General features: G+C 42.1%; 2 protein-coding genes across 5 annotated transcripts; one reads left to right on the plus strand and one right to left on the minus strand.

Moving 5' to 3' along the window:
- Nucleotides 1-394: 394 nt before the first annotated feature.
- vrk3 (VRK serine/threonine kinase 3) lies at nucleotides 395-7,949 on the plus strand. Of its 2 annotated transcripts, none has more exons than XM_041935298.1 (16): nucleotides 395-473; nucleotides 1,227-1,450; nucleotides 1,559-1,717; nucleotides 1,976-2,098; nucleotides 2,188-2,352; nucleotides 3,102-3,242; nucleotides 3,778-3,833; nucleotides 4,075-4,141; nucleotides 4,946-5,030; nucleotides 5,171-5,273; nucleotides 5,386-5,478; nucleotides 5,579-5,711; nucleotides 6,081-6,198; nucleotides 6,265-6,323; nucleotides 6,412-6,548; nucleotides 7,282-7,949. In XM_041935298.1, the coding sequence occupies exons 1-15, from the start codon at nucleotides 415-417 to the stop codon at nucleotides 6,546-6,548; spliced, it is 1,722 nt and encodes a 573-aa protein (XP_041791232.1). In that variant the 5' UTR covers nucleotides 395-414; the 3' UTR covers nucleotides 7,282-7,949. The 2 variants fall into 2 exon arrangements, with proteins under 2 accessions (XP_041791232.1, XP_041791239.1); XM_041935305.1 differs by having other exon boundaries at nucleotides 1,227-1,444; nucleotides 7,282-7,948.
- Nucleotides 7,377-20,699, minus strand: LOC121605378 (rho family-interacting cell polarization regulator 1-like). Of its 3 annotated transcripts, none has more exons than XM_041935287.1 (17): nucleotides 20,564-20,699; nucleotides 17,962-18,049; nucleotides 17,711-17,844; nucleotides 17,494-17,572; nucleotides 17,322-17,345; nucleotides 17,145-17,198; nucleotides 16,246-16,395; nucleotides 15,171-15,234; nucleotides 15,035-15,078; nucleotides 14,819-14,944; nucleotides 14,411-14,559; nucleotides 14,208-14,316; nucleotides 11,492-12,124; nucleotides 11,160-11,404; nucleotides 10,305-10,395; nucleotides 10,102-10,192; nucleotides 7,377-9,998 (listed from the first exon to the last, which is right to left on the minus strand). In XM_041935287.1, the coding sequence occupies exons 3-17, from the start codon at nucleotides 17,800-17,802 to the stop codon at nucleotides 9,928-9,930; spliced, it is 2,022 nt and encodes a 673-aa protein (XP_041791221.1). In that variant the 5' UTR covers nucleotides 17,803-17,844; nucleotides 17,962-18,049; nucleotides 20,564-20,699; the 3' UTR covers nucleotides 7,377-9,927. The 3 variants fall into 3 exon arrangements, with proteins under 3 accessions (XP_041791221.1, XP_041791212.1, XP_041791205.1); XM_041935271.1 differs by having other exon boundaries at nucleotides 7,379-9,998; nucleotides 10,102-10,195; XM_041935278.1 differs by lacking the exon at nucleotides 17,962-18,049 and having other exon boundaries at nucleotides 7,378-9,998; nucleotides 10,102-10,195; nucleotides 20,564-20,679.
- Nucleotides 20,700-21,403: the final 704 nt, after the last annotated feature.

Below are 21,403 nucleotides of genomic sequence, written 5' to 3' on the forward strand. Positions count from 1 at the left end.
TACCACAGCATACATTCGAAATTCCTCTAATTTTCTGCCTCTGATTTATACACAAAACCTTATGGTAAGGATATTTTATTTACACATTTTTACAAATGAATTGAAGATTTAATAGAGTGAAACACATTTCTTTGCGTCATCTTGGATTTGTCTACAATTTAGCTGGAAAAGATTTTCTGATGATTTACTGACCGGATGTAACTTGGAGACTCATCATGCCCTGCAGATAAAGTGCATGAAACAACAGTAATTAACTTGTAGTTGCTGTTGACAAAACTTTTTTTTAAAATCTAATCTGAATACAAACTACATCACTGAGACACGATTAAAGTTTGGCCTCTTTGAACGCAGCATGGCTGCATCTGTCCTCAATCCCTGCAGGGGGCAGCACCTCCCCTACACAGCTCCAAAAACATGAGTGAAGAAGTACCATCAAGCCGAAACAGCCCGAGCTGTGGGAATGTTATAGAAAGGTATCTAAGACATTTTGCATTTGTTTGGCAACTTTCTTTACTAAGTTATGTTTTACCCAGGTGCCAGTTTGTCTGAAAGCAAAGGCTTGAAGCCGGAAACAGTCTGATAGTTCTGCGTAAAACTCACCAATTGTATTTTTAATTTAAATAAAGTTTCGCTTCAGTGAATTTAGCTGGCTAGCTAACGTCAAGCTGTTTGTTCATTGCATTGTTTGTTTGGTTTTTAACCCAAAGTGACACGCAAGTTGAAATTACTTGAAATAACAATCCTTAACTTGCATGGTTTTCTCTAGGCGTCGAGTTCTGAATCTTTTATTTGTTACCTTACCACAACAGTACTAATAGTTGCTGGCTAACGTTACCATAATTAGCTGTTTAACATGACATGACAGCAGAATGACCTTTAGCTTGAGCTTCATTTCTTTGTCTTTAACGCAGTTTTTCTCCATGGTTAAGAGCATGATCTCTGTTAACACATAGACGAACACGTGCATCTCAAGCTCAGTTAGTATTCAGTACTTATAGGTGTTCAGAAATGATTATTTTCTTGGTTCTGTCAACCACACTCACACAAGTGTAAGGATGCATGATGAACTGTCTGGGCAGGATAGTAGCAGTTTTGTGTTTGTATTTCTCTGGTGAAATCTGTTGGTTCATCTGCGAGGAAGCATACACAGTATTACTCCCAGAGACACTACACATGAGCCTGTGAGGTTCAATGTATTAAAATGTGTGTGTTTATTATTGTTGCAGAATGCCTTTCCATTTCTGCCCTCAGTGTGGGACAAAGTTGCAGCCTGGTTTCAGGTTTTGTCCATCGTGTGGGGAGAAGCTTCCCTGTCCTGCTGATGACTCTGGACCTGTGAGCTCTACAGCATCTTTAAGTCTGTCTCCATCCAAACAGGGTGGAACGGCACCATCAGTAGTTAAAACAAGCCTCGCTTCAAGCACAAGCTACGAGTCCGTGGAAAGTAAGGGTAGATGTCATGGCAATATTTTGCAAGGTGGAAGTTACTGTTATCCAAAGATTTTAGACTTTGTGTGATGATAAACGTCTTCAAATGTAAATTGTGTTTTTTCTACAGCCCATGCATGTATCACCTCAACTCCAGTTACAGCTCGTCCTGCGCTGCGAAAGACCCGTAACTCTCTTCGTCTGGACAAGGAAGTAAAATTCAACATTAAAGATGTCACTCCACCCGTGGTGCCCGCCACTGATCGTGTCAGAGATGACAGGACTGAAGGTTATTAAATTGCTCTGGAAGCAACGACTCTGCTTTGCTGTTATGAAGGAAAGATTTGCCTTTCAGTTTTTATTTAGGTTTGGATAACATATATGAGGGAAGTGAGTACAGAGACATGCCATAGCATACTGTGAACCAAATGTGTGTGACATGTAGCTTTGACCTTCAGACAACACTTGCTTTGGGCGTAGGTGTAATTACAATAACTTGACAGCTGACGCCTTTCTTAAAACAAAATGCTGTGATTTGTATCAACAGATATCAGCGTTGGACTGCTTGGAACGCCTTTAAAGCAGCACACAGTCAGTTCTAAACTTGACGCAGCAGTAGAGCCAACTTTAAAGTCTCCCCTTTCTCCTGTCATAAAGTCCCCTCGATCTGGTGAGCTGAAGCACAAAAAAGCAGTGTCTCTCTCATCTGTCATAATCTTGTCTCTCATCCACCTTGATTGTGGCTCAATCCATATTCAGGCAGGGGAAAGGCGAAGCTTTCCAGCCCTGCTCTGAAGCAGGTGGAAGAGGGAAAGAGGCTGACTGATAAAACAAGCAGGAAAGTAGAGGAATCAACAGTAGATGGCTCTTCCTTGGCCATCTCTCCCTCGGTTTCCTCACCAATCTCCAGGTCTCCTCTAAAGGGTGAGCAAAATTCTCCCTATCACCACACAACATGAATTGTTCCTTGCATATTTAGTAAGAAGGTTAAATTCATGAATGAAGTTACAGGAAGATGGCAGCTTCTTCCTAATGTTGAGAAAACGCCATATACAACAGCTTTTGAAATGGCCTCCCTCATCAGTGAGAGGAGGGAAAAGACAGGCATTCAGTTCTCGGGTGGTGGACTTAATATTTACAAAAGCAACTGGTTTGCAATCAGGCTAACTGGAGACACATGGTTAATAGAAGGGGAACTGTGTTATATGAATTGAAAAGGTGGAAATGGTGGCTCCAGGGGGTTTTAATGTAAAGAGATGTGAACCACCACAATGACTTAGTCCTAAAGTTTGACATACCGTGTACCTGTGACATTCGTCCTCCTCTCTCCTTGTGTTTTCTCTGTACTGTCTGCTGTCAAAAAAAAAAACACATGAATACATTAAAAGGGCTTGAATCTTGAAAAAATCCTAATCTTTTTACCAGAGCCCAAAACAGGGTATATATTTCTAATTAGGAGATGTTTTATTGTAATTTGGTTGTTAGTCAGTTTGCTGTCAGCTGACCAGATTTTTTACACTGTTTTTTACTCTCTGATGTCATTTTGAGCCCAGAGAGACAGAGTGTCCAATTGTGTATATTTTTTTTCTTGTGAGTGGATAACATTACCTTTTCTCTCATCATATATACAAGAGAATTGATTAGTCATGTTTTGTATGCATGTTCTGCTACAGGTAAAAGCAAAGCCAAGAAGGCAAAGCATGCGTCTGCTGTGGTACCGCTGCAGGAAGGCGAGGAGGTGACGGACACGACCGGCAAGAAGTGGAAGCTGGGGAAACTGCTCAGTCAGAGCACGACAGAGCTTATCTATGAAGGTAAGACAGTACATGACATTAGAGCAAATACTGAAATGAAATGAATGTACAGTTAAACAGTCTATTATTCCTGGACAGTTAGATTTCATATTTGTGAAGATATTTACTCAGCCATCACATTTACTGTTCAATACCTTAAAGCAGATTCAAAATGTCCCAAGATTAAAACAAGACAGATTACAGTGAAGCACAAATCAGAAAATGTACACGTCTGCCATTCACAACAAAACAAAAAAAGAGTATCAGGATAGAATAGAAAAATGATGTTATTTTAGTGACACCTCTAACCAAACTCTATTTTTGTTTCCAGTATTTGTGCTGAGTTGTGTGTATTTAACAGTTTCTTGGATCCACACAATCTGTTTTCATGCAGTTATTAAAGCAGACTTTGTACCAGTCGAGCTGACAGAGTGTAGGGGATTGAGCTTCACTTATCTACAGCAGGATGTAACAGCTGACTCTAGCAACAACTGAGAATTAAAAGCAGAAAAGAGCCTTGTTGTCCCAACTTAATAATATGTTTTGTCCTTTTCAGTTTTCCAAACAGCTTCCCGATCGAACCCTAAAGAATCAAATCACATCCTCAAACTGGTAAGTGCTGCCTCAACACTCACTGTAAAATTTAAGGATTTCTGAGTACTCATCCAGAAACTGCTGAATTATTATGTGTCACTGATGTGCCATGAATAAAGATGGAACTGCTTTCCCGCTTGTGTATCCATCAGCAAATTGATTCTTTTTATTTATTTTGTTTCTTTTAACCACACTTTTTCAGTTCTTCAAGTTCCCTGAGTAAGATCAATAGAGTTTGTCTGATCTTTCTTCCTCTCAGGGAGCTAAAGATGGAAGGATCTTCAATGAGCAGAACTTTCTACAGAGAGCTGCTAAGCCTGCATCAGGTGAAGCACTTTAAAGCTTATGATGTGTATATCTGTTCTTTGGTATCACAGAGAGCTCAAGATTTAATAGCTGATTATAATTTGTTATAAAGCATGAATAATGAAAAATGTTATGAATAATGACACGGGATGAAAGGCAGGCGTCTTGTAGGTCTGCAGTAATGATATGGGGCTTATTACTGTTAGATCGCTGTCACACAACGGTACTGACACAGTACGCAGGGCAGGAAACAATCTACATTTGACCTACTAATCTGGGAAAGTACCCTTGCTGACTTACATACATACATACCTATTCCCAGATTTCATAATCAACAGATGGATTTAATGGCAGTTTAGCTTTTGGAATAATGCTCAAATCACATACCTGCTATCATTTAATCCTGTGGTTGGTTCACTCCAACTGTGGTGATGATAACAGCAAGAGAAACTTGTTTAAAACACAGGTAGCTGCAGTATTTATCACAATCAGTTCTACAAATGTTTCACTGTTTATTTTGGCTGATTAAAAGTCTGACTTTTAAGTGGTGATTAACAGAAATCAGAAACAGAACCGCTACAGTGTGAAATAATTATAAGGATTCTGGCAGTTTGTCATGTGACCTAGTTGCACCATATCACAAAAACGTATCCATCTTTCATTTCATAATCCATACAGAGGAAAGCAGAAGTGGTCAAGAACTGATTCAACAGGAGCATCATCACGCCATCTTTAACCGCCTTTCGCTGATTTGTCAGGAGTGTAACTTCAAACATGTCTCGCACATGATAATCCTCCTATTAAACTCTGTTGTCTCCCTCTAGTGGACAAGTGGACCAGACAAAACAAGATGGATTTTATGGGGATTCCTTCCTGTGTTGGCTTTGGTCTCCATGCAGATTCTTACAGGTTTGAAAAAAGTTTGTCTCTGAATATTTACACATATATACTGTGAATACTGTGTCTGAAATATTTTTACTTTAACTTGGGGTTCTTCTATGTGTTTTTTTTTTTTTTTTTTTTTTTTTTTTTTTTTTTTTTTTATACAGGTTTCTGATTTTTCCCAGCATGGGCCAGTCTCTCCAGTCTGTGATGGAGGAAGAAGATGAGCTTCTGTCTGAGCAAGCTGTTCTTCAACTTGCCTGTAGAACCGTGAGTGTAAACTTGTAGGATTGTTTTTCACACAACAGTCTTAGTTGCCAAAAAATGCACAATCCAGAACTTGTACAGAACTATGACTGGATAAATTTCTTTCTCCATGCAGTTAGATGTGCTGCAGTATATCCATTCAAACGAGTATGTTCACGCTGATATTAATGCAGAAAACATTTACATCACTCCAGGACAGAAATCACAGGTGAGAAATATTCTGAAGTACAACCTGTAATCTCTCTGCTGTAGATGGCTGAAATGTGTTTGACGCTGACCGCCCTTTGCCTGGGTGTGTGTGTGGTTAGGTATACCTAGTAGGATACTGCCATGCTTTCAGGTACTGTCCAGGTGGACAGCATGTAGAGTACCGTGAAGCCAGCAGAACACCACATGAAGGCACCGTGGAGTTTATCAGCCTGGACGCACACCAGGGAGCAGGTGAGTCACTGCTGTGGTTCGCTGATTCCTCGTTCCACTCGCCTCAGCGAATCATTTCCCTCCGCAAGCTACTGTAAACCAAACGCTACCAGATTTATTTTCTTCCCTCCATGAGGAACACCTGCCTCCTCCCACAGTCCATCTGTCTGCAGAGCCATCAGGCTTCACAGTATAAGACTTCTCTTATGAAGCTGCTTGTAATATCCTTTTGTATAAAAGGTTCTTGCAACATTTGACTTGTTTGTTAATTAAAACAACAACAAAAAACAATGATATGTACATCTGATGGTAGTATTGTGGTGTTTTATGAGGGTAAATCTGGGAGGGAACAGAGATGTTGTCACTACTGTTTGTGTGTTCTCCTTTCAGCTCCATCTCGACGCAGCGACCTGCAGTCTCTGGGTTACTGCATGCTTCGTTGGCACACGGGGACACTGCCATGGACCGACCTTATTCACCCGGACCAAGTGGCCACACAGAAACAGAGGTGAGACAGCGTTCAACGTCAGATTAGTAGGAAAATGCAAATGACTCAGAAATGTTCTCTTTGTAGGTACATGGAGGATGTTCCTGCGTTGCTGAGACACTGCTTTGGGAAGAAGAGAGTTTCCAGTGAGTTAAAATGTTTCTTATTTACCTTAAACCAAATGTGTGATTATACGTCTGCCCTTTGCTGATGTGTGTGTGTGTCACACTGTAGGTGCATTTCAAGCATACCTGGCTACAGTGATGACTCTGCAGTACTCTGAGCAGCCGGACTACTCTGCACTGAAGGCCAGACTCAGTGCTGCTTTGCTGCAGCTCGGGGGGTCACCGGAGAAGCTGCTCAAATTTTAGGTGAGTACAGAAACAACATGCACCTGTGCGTCTGGTCAGCAGCAACCCCTGGTCTAGCCCTAACCCTTTTCATAAAACTAACTCTGCAGAATATGAATTAGAGGTACAGCTCCACAGTGTTGGGACCTAAAGCTTTTGGGCAGTGCCACATGGCTTTCTGTTTTGACAATGTGACATTGTGAAGAGTTATTGTGACTCAGGACTGTTGGGAACATAAATTCCACATTTATAGCTGCTTCTCCTGCAGCTCCACTTTTACATTAAATACTGATTTTGTGATCACAGACGATTGGGTTGGAACGACTTGTGTTCGCTACACAAATAATTCAGTTGACCTTGTAACATGAACATCAGTGTTCTCACATTTGGAGAGTTTTGGGTCTGCAGTTCACTTCAATGAATTATTGTGTTAGAGGTGGAAGACAAACTTAGTGCTGGAAAAATAACTTCATCACCCAGATTTAGACCACACACTGAGGCTCGGCTTCATAAGTGTGTAAGTTCCACTGGGGGTGAGAGGGACATGTCTAAGGTTTCTATTAATGATAGTCTGTGTGTTAAACACATTATCATTACAAGAAACCTTAGACATGTCCCTCTTTGCCCCAGTGGAAATTACACCCTTGCTAATTGAAACCTAAACATCAAACGGTGTTTATGCCTTATTATGTTGAAATTAAACACTTATGTGTGATAATAATATTCAAATATAACACTGTTTGTTTTTTTTCAGAGAAATGGAAAAGAAGATGGACTGTTTTTTGTTTACTTTGTTTTCTCTGTGGTGTTTTATTGCACTCAAAGCAGTGTTGGAGAGTTCAGTTTGGGTGAATGACACTCACATCAGGTTAATGGGTTTTGTTTAGGATCATGGTTTTAATCATTCATGATATTGTTGTGGTTTTTCGGAGGAATTGCACTGAGTGGTTTAGCATTGCATTGCAAAGGCAACTGAGAGGCGACTTCTTAAGTTCTGATGCTCAGTTTTGGGTCATTTTGACACTTCGTTAGTTAAATGAGCCACAGGGCTCTTTTAAACTTCGTCTGGTTTTAGGTATTTAACGCATTACTTGTTCCAACTGTTTTCAGTTTAGTTAAGTGTTTTTAATGAATTTATCAATTTTTTAAAAAACCTCTGTGACACAGACTTACAATTGCTGAACAGTTCCTAAAGATGATCGCACACACAGATGTGGATTAACACAACTCATCAACCCTCTCAACATATGTACACAAAGTTAATTCGCCTGAATAAAATAGCTGTATTTCTCATTAAAAGTGTCTTAGTGTCCTTTGAAATTCAGTTTTTCAGTCTGAAAGCCAAAGAGCACCAGATGCACATCATTCATTCATGCTCATAAAAATGCATCTTCAATTTAAAGGGGTGTTTAAAAATAAAGAATTCTAATTCATTCAACATAACAGCCGTGTTCATTTCAAAGAAACCTTTATAAAGTTTAAACATTTCTGAACATAAACATTTTAACATTTCAAGACATATACAATTATTTATATGAAACAGTAAATATCTCTTATTGTGCACACTCTTAAAGTAATTCAGAAAATAAACGCTGTTATCTTTTGCCTGATCTCTCCTGGTCGTGGCATTTAAAACCTTACATCTGTCACTTGAGGCACTTTCTGAATGACGAGGCTTTTGTAGAACAACATAAAGCATGATGTTGAAAGACTATAACGCCCCCGCGAGGCGGCTTTTGTACACAGCTACAGACCCGATGGTTTCCTTGCGCAGGAGTCTAGCTTACACACTTAAACTGTTGAGCTTTTTATACAGACATGCTGGCAGTGTGAGGCAGCTACACATGCAGGTTTAAATATAGTTTTACACCGCAGATTGTTTTTATGTTTGTAAAAACTGGACCATAGAGTGTTTGACTCCTATCCTTCAAGTGTTTATATTCTTTCCTAATATTACCTCTGTTCCTGGTGTTGCTTTGAAGGTTGATGCAACTTCTGCACTTCATGTTCTCACTAACTGTCTCTGATGCCTAAAATGAAAAGATCCTGTTGGTTTTCAGGGTACATTCCTGATTTGGGAACGACTTCATGTCCACAGCACGGCGATACAAATCTTCAAGACAAACATCACATGCTCATGAAGTCTTTTCCCCTCCTACCAACAGTGAAAGAGCTCCGAGCTGTACACTGATTTAACACTGAAAATCATAACGTCGATAGTTTTTCATATCCACAAATACTGATAGTTTTTAAAACCTTGTAATGCAACTTAGTGATTGTATGCCTCTTTGGCTGAAGAAATCAACCAATTTGGACTTATAAAACCCTTTCAAAATGATTAGATTACTTCATAAATGCACTGTAATAAAGCCAAAAACAAGGCTGCTTTCAGCTGTTCCTGACATGGATACATTTTGGAAACTGAATTTTCACATGACAGGAACAGTTTATGAAAGTGTAAACTAAGTGGTATCCCACTTAAAGGGTGCAGTGTGTAGGATTTAGTGGCAATTAGCAGTCAGGTTGCAGACCTACCAACTCAGTACCCCCTCTACTCACCCCTCCCTTTCCAAGCATGTAGGACAAGGGTCATAAATGAGATTTGGCCAGCATTTTTCTGAGCAGACACTGTGTGGGCGGGACCTAATATTCTCCTTTTCTGTGTGAACAGACTAAAAAACATGGGAAATTCATAATGATATCTAGATACTTCACTAGAAAATACTCTCAGACCTCCACAAAGGAGGCAGTCAGTGCTCAATACAAACCCACAGTTTGACTACTTAAGAATGAGTCCCAGGAAGCAAACAAATACTCAATACTCAGTTTGACACTCAATGCAACAGTTGGCCAATGAAAATAAACTCAAGTTAATTCAATGCAACTTTTCGCAGGCCACCAGTTGGATTTCCAGTTGGAAATGTGAAACGCACTCTCTAGAACCAGTGTTTGTCTGTTCTAGGCTACTGTAGAAAAATGCCGTTGCAATATGATGCACTCTGTGGAAGACCTGCTCCCTCTGTAGCAATAAAGAGCTCATTCTAAGGTAAGAAAAATAGGATTCTTATTTTCAGGTGATTATATGCTAATGAAAACATAAGTAAATATCATATTCTATTTCTGCCAATAGATCCCTCTAAATCCTACGCACTGGACCTTCAACCCAGGCAACGTGATGGAGAGCGTGTTCAAAGAATTAGGACTTTCGGGGGGGACTTTCAGTCACAGGGTTTATCGTTCTTGGTCAGAACAAGGCAAATATGTGCACAAACTCAGCCATAATGGAAGAGTTGTTTGTCTGAGCAGTAAGTGGAACATCCTCAAGGCCCAATCCAGCAGAGTGAGAGGGAGACAGTGATCAGAGTGAGAGAAATGGTTTAGCTATGGTTCCACTGTGTCATTAGAAGACAGTGGTGGCCAAATGGCTGGGAGTAGAGGGACGCTCCTCCTGACCATGTGATGTGTCCTCTCCTGAAAGATTAAAAACAGGGCAAATAAACACATTTCTCACGCCTGCAGCTGAACTGTCACATGAACAACTGCAGCCTCTGCTTGCTGACAAACTGCCTCTCACCATGTTGTTCATCTCCCTTCTCCTTGCTGTGCTCCTCCTGATCCTCGGGCATTTCTATCTGGCCCAAATCCTGCACGTCCTCCACGCTTGACTCCTTTTTAAAAATAATGTTTGTTTTCCTCTTAACTTACATTTGGTTAACATCAAAATAAGCATGCTCACATTAACTGCTTTAAAAAGCACTCAATAGATTCATTGATCACCTGTGATTCAGAGAAACGATCTTCATCCGAGTTCCTAAATCCTTCTGGAGCTTCCATAAGGATTTCTAGACCGTTGGCCTCCTCCTCATCGCTGCAGAGTGAGACAAAAAGTGGACTGATGTGATACATTTTCCCAAATACAGCCTGACGCATTTGGGATCTATACTTGTGTGTGTGTGTGTGTGTGTGTATATATATTAATGACATTTCATGCTTTTAGGTTATAGAAAGTCCTCTATACAATTACATGTTATTTTATATGAAGTGTTTACAAAAAACGTTATGTTTTGTACATGCAGAACAAAATTTTGTACAATGGTTCCACCAGACTGACAATTAAAAGGGCAGAAAGAGACAAAGTCATTCAGATTCAGAGATTCAAATAGGAACAGGTTCCTGTTTCAGTGTCAATGGCTCGATAATGCCTATAACAAGCTATTAACAGGTGTTTGCTCAAGCAGAGTTACTATAGCTATAGAAGGTTGGTCTAGTTAGCACTAGTGGAGTTGGATCATCAAACCGATTCAGTCAAACTACCGAGCAGAGGCCCCAAAGAAAACCTCATTTTCAAAATATTTGGAGCCCAACTGAACCCACTTTAGGGTATTGAGTAATGGAAATTTCATTTATTTATTCTGCTTTTGGGCCAAAAGCTATTTCAAATGTAAATAATACAGTTTGTGTCTGAATTATAGTGTTTTTATCTATGTTAAAACAGCCATTACTGAAGGAAAACATTAGTATAGCAGGTGATTTCAAACTGTTTTCCCTGATAAACTAACTTTAAAGGCTCAGAGAGCTCAACGATGACCAATAAGTTCATCACAGTTCTGACACAAAAACCACCACACTGACCTTCCTCCAGAGTAAAAGTTCTCTTCATCCTTTTCTTCCTCCTCCACTTTCTCTTCCTCCATTTTGTTTTGGTTCTCTTCATGTTGCCCATCCTCCTCCTCCTCCTCCTTCTCTCCTCCGTCTTCCCATTGTTGCTCATTTTCCTTTTCCTCCTCGTCTTCGAGGTCAGAGCAGTTGAGAAAGTCGAAACTCTCGAGGGCTGTCTCGACTTCCTGGTTGAAACTGGAAGAGGTGGGAAAAGGAACCTTCGGAGAAAACAGATGCAGGTGTTTAAATGTCACATTCGACACAGCAAACTTCGCAGAAACGCAAAAGCGGGTGCAGGAGCTCACCGTCAGAGCGTCCTCTGCTTGTTTCGCCTCATGAATGGGCTGATGCGTCTCCTCTACCTGGTGTCCCTCTCCTGTTTCAGTGGTGCTGTCCTCTGCTACGGTCTGTCCGGCCTGTACTGACGAGTGCTCCGATGCATCATCTTTTACCTCCTCCGTTGAAATACACACTTGTGGGACGCTGCTCTTGGCCAAATCAGGCGTCTCCGTCAGCGACACGGAAGGTACAGAGGAAACATCAGGGCATGAGCAGCTCAGGTCTGCTGAGGTCTCAGAGAGGTCAGCTGATTGGAGAGACGCCCTATCAGTCACAGTACAGTCTGGACTGCTCTCGCCGATGTGGCTGTTAGAGCAGGAAGTTTGCGGATGGCCGTTTGGCACCGCGTCCGCCTGAGTAAAAACCTCCCCGGCTTCTGTCTCATCCTCCTCCTGGTTGGAGGAGAGCGACGGCGTCGACGCGCTGGACTTGTGCGGTGTGAACGACAGCTGAGTGGTGAGAGTGGTTTGCAGCATGTTGGAGGCCGTCAGCCTCTGAGCGTGGTGAGCCAGGGCTGGGCTGGAGGAGTCATCAGAGGATTCGGAGGAGTTGGACCAGACTGTCCCGTTCTCCATTTCTCCCTGTCGCTTCAGCAGAGACTAGAAAGGTAACAAGACGCAGAGAGGAAAAAGACACAAAATTATCAATTAAGTTTACAGGACATGACTGCAGGTTTTGTGCACAGGTTGGTCATCAGATTACAGCCAGAAAAACAACATGCATATGACAAACGTGGTTCATAGAGGCAAAGAATGAGAAACAACTGAGGCGAAAAATATATAACTGAACTTAATCTGTTTCATGTGGGACCAAAAAATAAAATAAAATAAGAGTGCTTTCACGCATCAAGATTTCTTCAGACAGCTAAATGACATGCATTGGACAGATTTCTGGCTGGTAAAAAAAAAAAAAACTGGTGAAATCCACCATGCTCACAGGTTTATTTTATCTCCGGTGTCTAAAAACCCTGCAACACCTGCACTAAAGCTATGCCTTATTTCAATGCAATAACATTGATTTAGACTCATTTTGTGCTGAACACTGTAGCTGTTTGAAAATTAGTGGGATACTGGTGCATGACAGAACAGGTTTGAGAACCGATGGATAAATCAATCCGGTCTGTCTAATTTCATTACTGTAATTTTTTTTAAGTAAGTAATTGTAATTGTTTACACACACCAATGATAATCAACTTTTGTCATTTTCTAAGTAAATTCACAGTAAATTACCACATACACAGGACTATCTGCCGTTAGTGTTTTTCAAACCCCATTCCAAAAATGTTGGGACTCTATAAAACATAAATAAAAACAGAAAGCAGTAATTTCTAAATAAACTGTGAAAGTTTTCCAAAGTGTTCCTGAGTTCATGCAGTCACATCCTTTATTTAATCATGTGTTCACAAAGTGTTGAACCTCACTCCATCCTTGCTTGTCAATGTTTGAGCCTTTCCAGGATGCTCCTTTCATACCCAATCATGATGCTATCACCTGTTACCAATCAACCTGTTTACCTGTGGAATGATCCAAACAGGTGTTTTTGGAGCATTTCACATCTTTCCCAGTCTTTTGTTGCTCCTGTCCCAACTAGTTTGAAACATGTTGCGGCATCAAATTCAGAATAAGCAGATATTTACAAAAATCAATGAAGTTGGTACGTGTCAAAAAGGATGAGCTAATTATCACATTCTGCTTTATTTATGTTTTACTCAGCGTCCCAACTTTTTTGGAATCAGGGTAAAGACAATACACAATCCACTCTGCATGATTGTGACTGAGTTTAGATTCAAATTCAACATGATCAGACCTGTTCTATGAGGATCCTGAATTTCATTTGATTGAGAAATAATCATTTCACACTTTTTTTATTTTTTTTTACTTCGGTCACTATAAACTAAACTACAACTACGTCCCAACACACCGACTGTACAGACGTGAAGCGGGGAGTTGTGCGGCTCAATTCACAACGTAAGGATGGCGTCCTGTCTGTCACGATGTCATGGAACGCCTCCACCAGCAAGCGGCTCTGTCTGGGCCCGCAACGAGGCACGCTCTTCGTGCGAGGTGAGGAAGAGGAGGGACAAATTGGAGCTCTACTCAACCACTATTAAACAGCTACAAGGGCCACAGCTCCGTTCATACATACTGCTGTTGTCACACGTCCCACTACTGCTATCATTCATTCTCTGTGCATTCGGCACGTCACTCCCACCTGCACATGGCCTAACACACAGTCCTCTGTGAATATCCTCACACACATCAGTGCTACCGCTACAGACAAAGCAGTTGGGAACCCGCTGAAATAGAACAAGCCAGTGAAATGACAGTAATAATAGCCATCAGTAAGATAAATGGCAAATATGCAGTGTCTGTATGTAGTAACAATAAAGATTTTACAAACTAAAATTTCAATTTTCAATCTAAACTAGCGGTGTGACCATAGACTGTACAATAAATATCAGAGGGTGCTTTGTTGATGCTGTTTTGAAGCCTGTTTACTTTTATATGATCAGATTTCTTTTTGCAAACACCCCCTGCTGGCCATTAGAGAGAATGCAGGTTTAAGGGATTCCGCATTGACGAGGCTTTTCAGCCCCGGGAGCTCTGTCCACTTATTATACTGTCTATGGGTGTAACAGAGCAGGTGTGATGGAGTTGCTGTTAGTGGAAAATGCTGACTCACATAAAACACCTGCTCCCGCATAGAGGGCGTGTCAGGAGGACTCTGATTGGACAGCAGCCGTTTGGAAACTGTACTGGTGGATGATGTCTGGTCATCCTTATCAAATGGACTGAAAAAGAAACGGGAAACGGAAAAAAAAGTGAGAAACAGCAAAAGACGCTTGAAAAAATATTCAAAAATGGGAGGTGTGTGTGCTGCAGCACCTCCAGGTGACCTCCAAGTTCAGCTTCACCGTCCCGAGGTCATTGATATCCACAGCGAGCGTCTGGGGTAGGGGGCAGAACAGGTCGAGCATTTCGCAGGATACGCTGCCCACCACCACGTGATTGGCCAGGCTCTTCAGCTCTGTCACCTGGACAACCAAAAGCAAACCTCAGAGAGATGAGGATAGGCAGAGACCATGGAAGTTTTTTCACGATTAGCTACAGACGGCAGCTTTTGTGAGAATGCGTGCAGTGAGTTAAAGGCTGGTGATAAAATATATATTTCTCATTGTGAACAAATACCACGACCAAAACCAATAATGATTTTTACTCTTTTCATGGAATTTCTTTACAATAAGAAATATTAGGAATAACACCAGCCTTATCCTTTAAAGCTGATCCCATTACCTTGATAGACAGCAGTTCTGTGACGAGAGGCAGAAAGATGTACTCTTCACTGTCCCATATCTGCTTGTTGCTGACTTCCACGCGGCCTCGTAGCCTCCAGCGTTGTCGCCCATAGCGCATTAGGACCTAATGGGGCCAAAAACAGCTGATGTGATACAGCGGACACTGTCAAACTCTGTCAAACTGAGTCTATGTGCTTATTATTGTGTGTCTTACCTCATACTGGTCACCAGCACACAACCGTGCAAAGCCAGCAAGGCCTGAAACACCCGAAATGGACAAGAAAAATGAGAACTGGAGAATTACAGAGTCAAGGAAATAGGAAGTCATATGAGTGTATGCAGTGACTCACCCTTCATCTTGACATGAAATTCTCCCATCTGGCTTTCTAATTCGCTCTCAAGTGAGCACATGTGCTGCAGACACAGACAGAGGAATGGATTTAAATTATGTCGAAGTGATTTGTTGTAACATTAGAATGTACAGTACATGTTCTGACATCTATTTTTAGCTAAACTGATGTGAGAGCCACACCCAGTGCTAACACACACACAAACACATCGAGTCCGTTGACACCTGGGACTGAAATGCCCTCTGTATCTGGACATGTTTCTCTGGATAGGGAAACATATTGCAAGGTGTCGATGCGATGCGATCAGAATGTGATCACCTCCGCCTAATCACATCTGTAGGTAGTCTAGCTCGCATTGTGTTCGGATCTAAGGTAGGTGTAAACGCAATCTGTACTGGCCGGCTTCCATCGGCTACACAACATGCATATTTTTATTTTTAGCTACCATAAAAATATGGGATTTTTTTTTTTCAAATTTAGAGAGCGAGCAAGCAAGAAGGCTGAAAGACGGCTCTAATTACTGATTATACGTCTGTGCCACGAAAGCACTAAAAGATGCCTTACTCAACAGAACTGCATGCAAAATGAAAGCGATATTGGCATGAAATGAATGATATGCAGTAAGAAAAAACTGTGTGTGCAACATGTTGCACGCATCTGTGCAGCTGATCTGCTGTTAACATGGCATACTGTATAATTTAGCTAGTCACAGAGTAGCCTACACGCCGTACAGCGTGTAGGCTACTTTTTTTCTTTTAAAGAAAGGAATTTTTTGTAGCCAGCATTCCTCTAAGTTCATAAAATTTTTCCCTGAACACAACAACCCACAAACCTACGAGATTTTGTCAGGGAGTCTGGTGCTGCTTTGCTGCCACCTCAAATTATTCATGTGCAGGTTTTGCTCTGGAGAACAGATATCCAATCTCAACGAGGACAACGAGAACGCATGAAAAACACCAGGTGTGAACACACAGACGAGATCGGACAATTTATTATCCAGATAAGGCATCTGGAAACAGATGGTGTTTCAATACCAGCTGTAAATCGGTAGATTGACCTCAGGTCAGTCACTTGCCTCTGTACATTCCCTGTAGCCCTTGTTGGCTTCACTCAGGCTCTCTCTGGCCTCCCTGCTGCCAGTGGCGGAGTTAAAGGCTGCCACCATCTTACTTGCTCCATCGCGCAGTCGCCGCTGTATACAATAAGCATCGTACAGCTCCTCAACCTGGAAAAGCAAATTTTACACATGTTTCAATAAATGGATGCAATGTTAAATTTTCACCTGAAGAGAGACTGAACATAAATATCATCATGAATTTACTTTGATTTAGTGCCTTTGGTATTTTATGAGAAACCTGAGATTTGAAAAATCTGAATTTTTGTACAATACTTAAAGTAACTTCTTTTAGCCACTCAGTACTGACACAACATGGCCTCATTTAGTCGTTATGGTGAATGTTAGCAAATAGCTACCTATTTACACATCCAACACACACAAAGCAACATTAGCATTCATCTTCCTTGAGTCATGTTTACGTCCATCTCATGAATTTCAGTCAAATAATCACTCTGCTTAGGTCTCTACCAACTCCTGAAGGAAATATCTGGCTCTTTAGCTGCTGAATGCTCCACTACGTCCACCGGCTAGTCGCTGACTGTGTGTGTCTGGTGTTTGCTGCTGAGCAGGTAGTGTACAGTGGGTTCATCAGAGCTTTAAATCTATTAACAGCTGCCTGCTGCAGCTGGAAACAAGCTGATGAGAGCAGTGAGAGTGAATAAACCAAAACCAAAACAATGAGCTGAAAAACACTAAAAAGCTCAACAGAGTCAGGTGATAGTTCTCTTTGGGCGTGTCAATGTGTATGATACCTTTCACATTACACTTAGTCCTTTAAACCATTGTTTTAGGACTAAATCTTGATTAGTCTCTTGACTCTTCAAATGAAGACACATATACACACATACAGTACACACCTTGCTCAGATGGAATTCCAAGCGACGCATAAACCTCTCTATGGCTTTCACTTGCTACAAAAAAATTAAAGAAATGATTAAACTTGACAGACCAACACAGAAAGTCTTAGTCTGTCTTCCATCTACAGTTTCAATGTCCTGCAGTCACTGTGTACAACAAGTGTGAATGAAACTCACCTTATCCAGGTCATACAAAGACCCCTGCAAAGTAAACAACATGAATAAAAACATTTAGCATCACAAAGGATCAAATCAACATCCTGACTGAGGACTGGAGACGAGAGCATCCAGCACGGTAATGAATGATAGTCGATACTGGTGTGACTGGTTTGACAACATGAGCTCTTACCAAACGACCATTCCTCTTGTTTTCTCTGATCTGCTGACCGAGACTGTCCAGCTCCAGCTGGTGCACCTGCAGGTACGACCTGACAACAAACATCCCATTGCCTTTACTTTGTCTTTCTAAGACTCAATATCAGTCATATCCGCGCATTCAGTGATAGCGCACCTGGCAGCCTTCCACTGGAATCAATGCAAACAGTGCCTGAGATGTGTTTACTCACTGTAAGCCTCTGCGTAAGGCAGCGTACACTTCATCCAGCCGCTCCGGCTGGGGGGTTTTAGTGGGTGGCAGTTTGGTGGAGCCCGTGAACATCCTGCTTCCTTACAAGGCACGTTTCTCTTGGATCAAACAGTGCTGAGGGAGGGAGAGGCAGAGAGAGAACATGGGAGCATTTCTGATAAGGCCTTCGTGATTATCTCAGTTTATTCAAGGAAACTTGCAGGACAGAGAGACTGAAGGAGCTCTGCTCACCTGCTGAGTACAGGGAGACTTTCACTACTGTAGCATGTCTGGAGAGTTGCGTGTAGCGCTGTGGCTTTAGCAAACCGAAGAACATATCCTGTAATTATGCAAAAAGGAGACATTAGAGACAAAAATGTCCCTCTTCGCCTGACACCTCACTGTACCTGACAGGATTTTTGCTCCTACTTGCTCCTACTGATTATCAAGGATACCGATAACTGCAGAAGCCAGTGGATGAAAAATAGGGTTGGGGGGTAGAAACCACTCTTTCACTTCCTCAGTCTGGCCAGACTGTTTTGTTGAAAGCCTGAGATGCCGAGCAACATGCATGCAGCAACCACAGTGGCCACCACTGACAACAGTAGGGAGTACAGTCTGCTTTTGCTTCTCTTGCCCTTCCTTCCCTACTTCTCCACCCCCCTCCACATCCAACACCAGAGTACAGGAAGTCTCGTGGCTGACTCTACACAGGAAATTCTACACAGACGTTTGGCCCAAGAATATAAAACCATCCCTCCACTGTGTGCGAGGGTGTAAAAATTGACCCTTTTTCTACTCCGAGCTGAGCCATTAAACGTGCAGATTAGTGAGATGCCAGGGGAAACCATAGGAAGAGAGGGTCCTGCCTGAGCTAATCTAGTCACAAAAGAGATTACAGCCTTAAACCACACTAAATCTGTCAAGCAGGAGCCAAACCCACATTAACACTTGGGATGTGTGAATGAGCACAGGACAGAGCAACTGATGACATCTGCCCTCCATTGTCTTACACTAAACTCAAAGAAATGAGCCTCATTGTATGAGACAGGATCAAATGTTCCACCTGTTGGAGTGGCAGAGGTGGAAAACACGCAGATTATGGTATTATACGATCAAAGCCTTATTAGGAACAACACCGCTGACATGAGAATAAGCTGTATACACCCTGCTGTTTTTCTGCGATCTCCTGCCACACAGTGAGGACGTGGGCTCGGGGTGTGCCAGGCCGGGGGTCCAGTTGAAGCGCTAATCTCAGTAGCACACTGGGAGGATTAACACAAGCTGGTCAGGGTTAGAGCACGGGAAAGAACGGCACCAGACCAGAGCCACCTTTTGCCAAACGTGTCCAAAGAACACACGTAGGACTCTGACCTGCACCCTGAGGCGGGCACGGCTATGAAAGCGCAACGTCATGATGTTGATGCACACATGACAGCAGAGAGCCCACACAAACGCTCAGCAGATTTCAGCGATATAGACCATCAAGAGCGCCTGCCGTCCAGTATCCTCTCCGTTCGATGTGTTTTTATCCCGTTCCTTTCATTACAGGTCATTAGCTGGATTAATCCTCTCCACAGAGCGGAGTGAACAAAGAGGACACTGTTTCCAATCACCTCACAAGACTGGAGTTTTGTAAAAAAAAAAAAAAAGCACACTGACTGTATGCACATACAGACTTGTTGAGGCTGCAGTTGGGCCTACAACAATCTCATAATCATTGATTCACAAATTCATCAATCATTTACTATGTTAACTGAACAGGGCTGCAGCTGATTGCTTTCATTTCAGGGTGTATGACTAAATCGACTGTGCATGCTCTAAACGGCCAGAAAAAGTTAAGACTGTCCATTCAGCAGATAAATGAGTGAGATTCAGCCTACAATGGTTTAAATCAGACAAGAGCAGCAAATCATTGCATTCAGGAAGCTGGAATCAGTGAAAACTCCATTTCTCCTTCAGAAATTATGGATTAGTTGTTGTTATCGATTACCTGACTGAATCGTCTCAGTACCACAGCACACAAAAGTGATGCCTTATAATCTTGTTTTTTTTTTTCTGATCTGCTGCCAAAAAGCCAGCGCTCAGTGTGTTATACCGCACAACGGGGGAAAGAAAATCACGTGTGTGAAGTTAAAGAGATGAATCATAATCATTCCTGGAACTGATTAGTTCGCTGCCGATCACTTCATCCACTAATCATCTGATCATTTCAGCACGTAAGATGGGATGAGTAATGTGGTTGAAGATTTGGATTCAGAGCCCTGGTGAGGATATAAATAACTGTGTCGCTCACACCCCACTAGACTAGCGCTACTTTGTGGGTCCGAGTGTGTGTTGGAGGAGGAAGAGGAGGAGGAGGATGAGGGGTAATGGTGTTACAATACAATGCAAGCACCTATATTCCAGATTAGTGGATTAGCCTAACCCGGCGGCAGCAGGCCACTGAGTCGGATAAACACACTCGCATCGCGGCCGTTGCTCTTTACTTCAAGTAGCAGCAATGGACGGAGCTCAATCGGCAAACTTAGGACACGGTGTCGTGCCAGATTTTGTATTCCGCACATATCCCACCCCAGCCTCATCACAGGCCACAAAAAGTCCATTCCCGTCCACGCCAGGACCCCCAACGCCCTCGTCCCCTTAAAGTGTCGGTCCACCAACTCATAACTAACACCGAAAACCAGCTGGGAAAATGGAGAATTAAGTGAGACACAGCCGGCTGGCGCATTTAATTTCGACAACATCGCAGCAAAGCAACTTCACGTCGGACGGACTCATGCCCATGTAACGTTTGAGAAAAATTTAACGGCTTCTTGTTGTGACCTTGGCGAGAAAAGCAGCAGAGCCCTACCTCTGTCTGAACGTCCCACAACCCGGAGGATAAGACCGCTGTCTCATTTCCAACGCGATGCTCCACACAGTTAGCAGAGGTTTAGAGTTATTCTGGGCGCTGTCCCTCTCCTTGATTTCGCAGTTTTTTGTGTCCACAATCAAGACAGCGGCAGTTACCAGAAACGACTTCCGGTTGAGGGTTTTCGCTATAAAAGCTCGGCACCTAAACCAAGACTTGCATCTGATATGTAACAAAACCCAAAACAAAACATGAATTAAATGTCATGTATTTCAGTGGGGATGGTCAAAAAAAGATTTTGTCACCAGGTTTAGAAAAATCTGAAAATTGACCCAAGAAAGCATACAGAGAGCTGGAAGGGCCTGACTGCTGACCCCTGGGGTACAGTGCAAATTAGTTGGGCTGACGACAAAGCACAAAGAGAAACTGAGTTTTTTGTTAGTCAAGTAAAGACAGTTTTATCCATATAACTCGAATCATAATTTTTTTTCTCTTGCGTTTGATGATTTGTATAAATACTACACCCTCTACTAAACCCTTTAGATACAGGAAAAACTCTTTAGGAGACAGACAGAATAAGTGTCATGCGTATGGAGTTCACAGAAAAAGGTGGCAGAGGCTACCATGCAAGGTGCCACCTGCTCATCAGGAGCGATAACCATTCACACCAATGGCACATACATTTTGGGGTTCAGCAGACTGCAGAGTCCAGAGATCGAAGTAAATATAGTATATGAAGATCGAACATATTGTGAACAACTGCACACTCCCATCAAAGCCACAGATCTTGACAGAATAACTTATCTGGTGTATGTGTAGATTTTTGTAATGTTAGCTTCA

Source organism: Chelmon rostratus, chromosome 1, assembly GCF_017976325.1.
Source record: "Chelmon rostratus isolate fCheRos1 chromosome 1, fCheRos1.pri, whole genome shotgun sequence".
Taxonomy (NCBI): domain Eukaryota; kingdom Metazoa; phylum Chordata; class Actinopteri; order Chaetodontiformes; family Chaetodontidae; genus Chelmon; species Chelmon rostratus.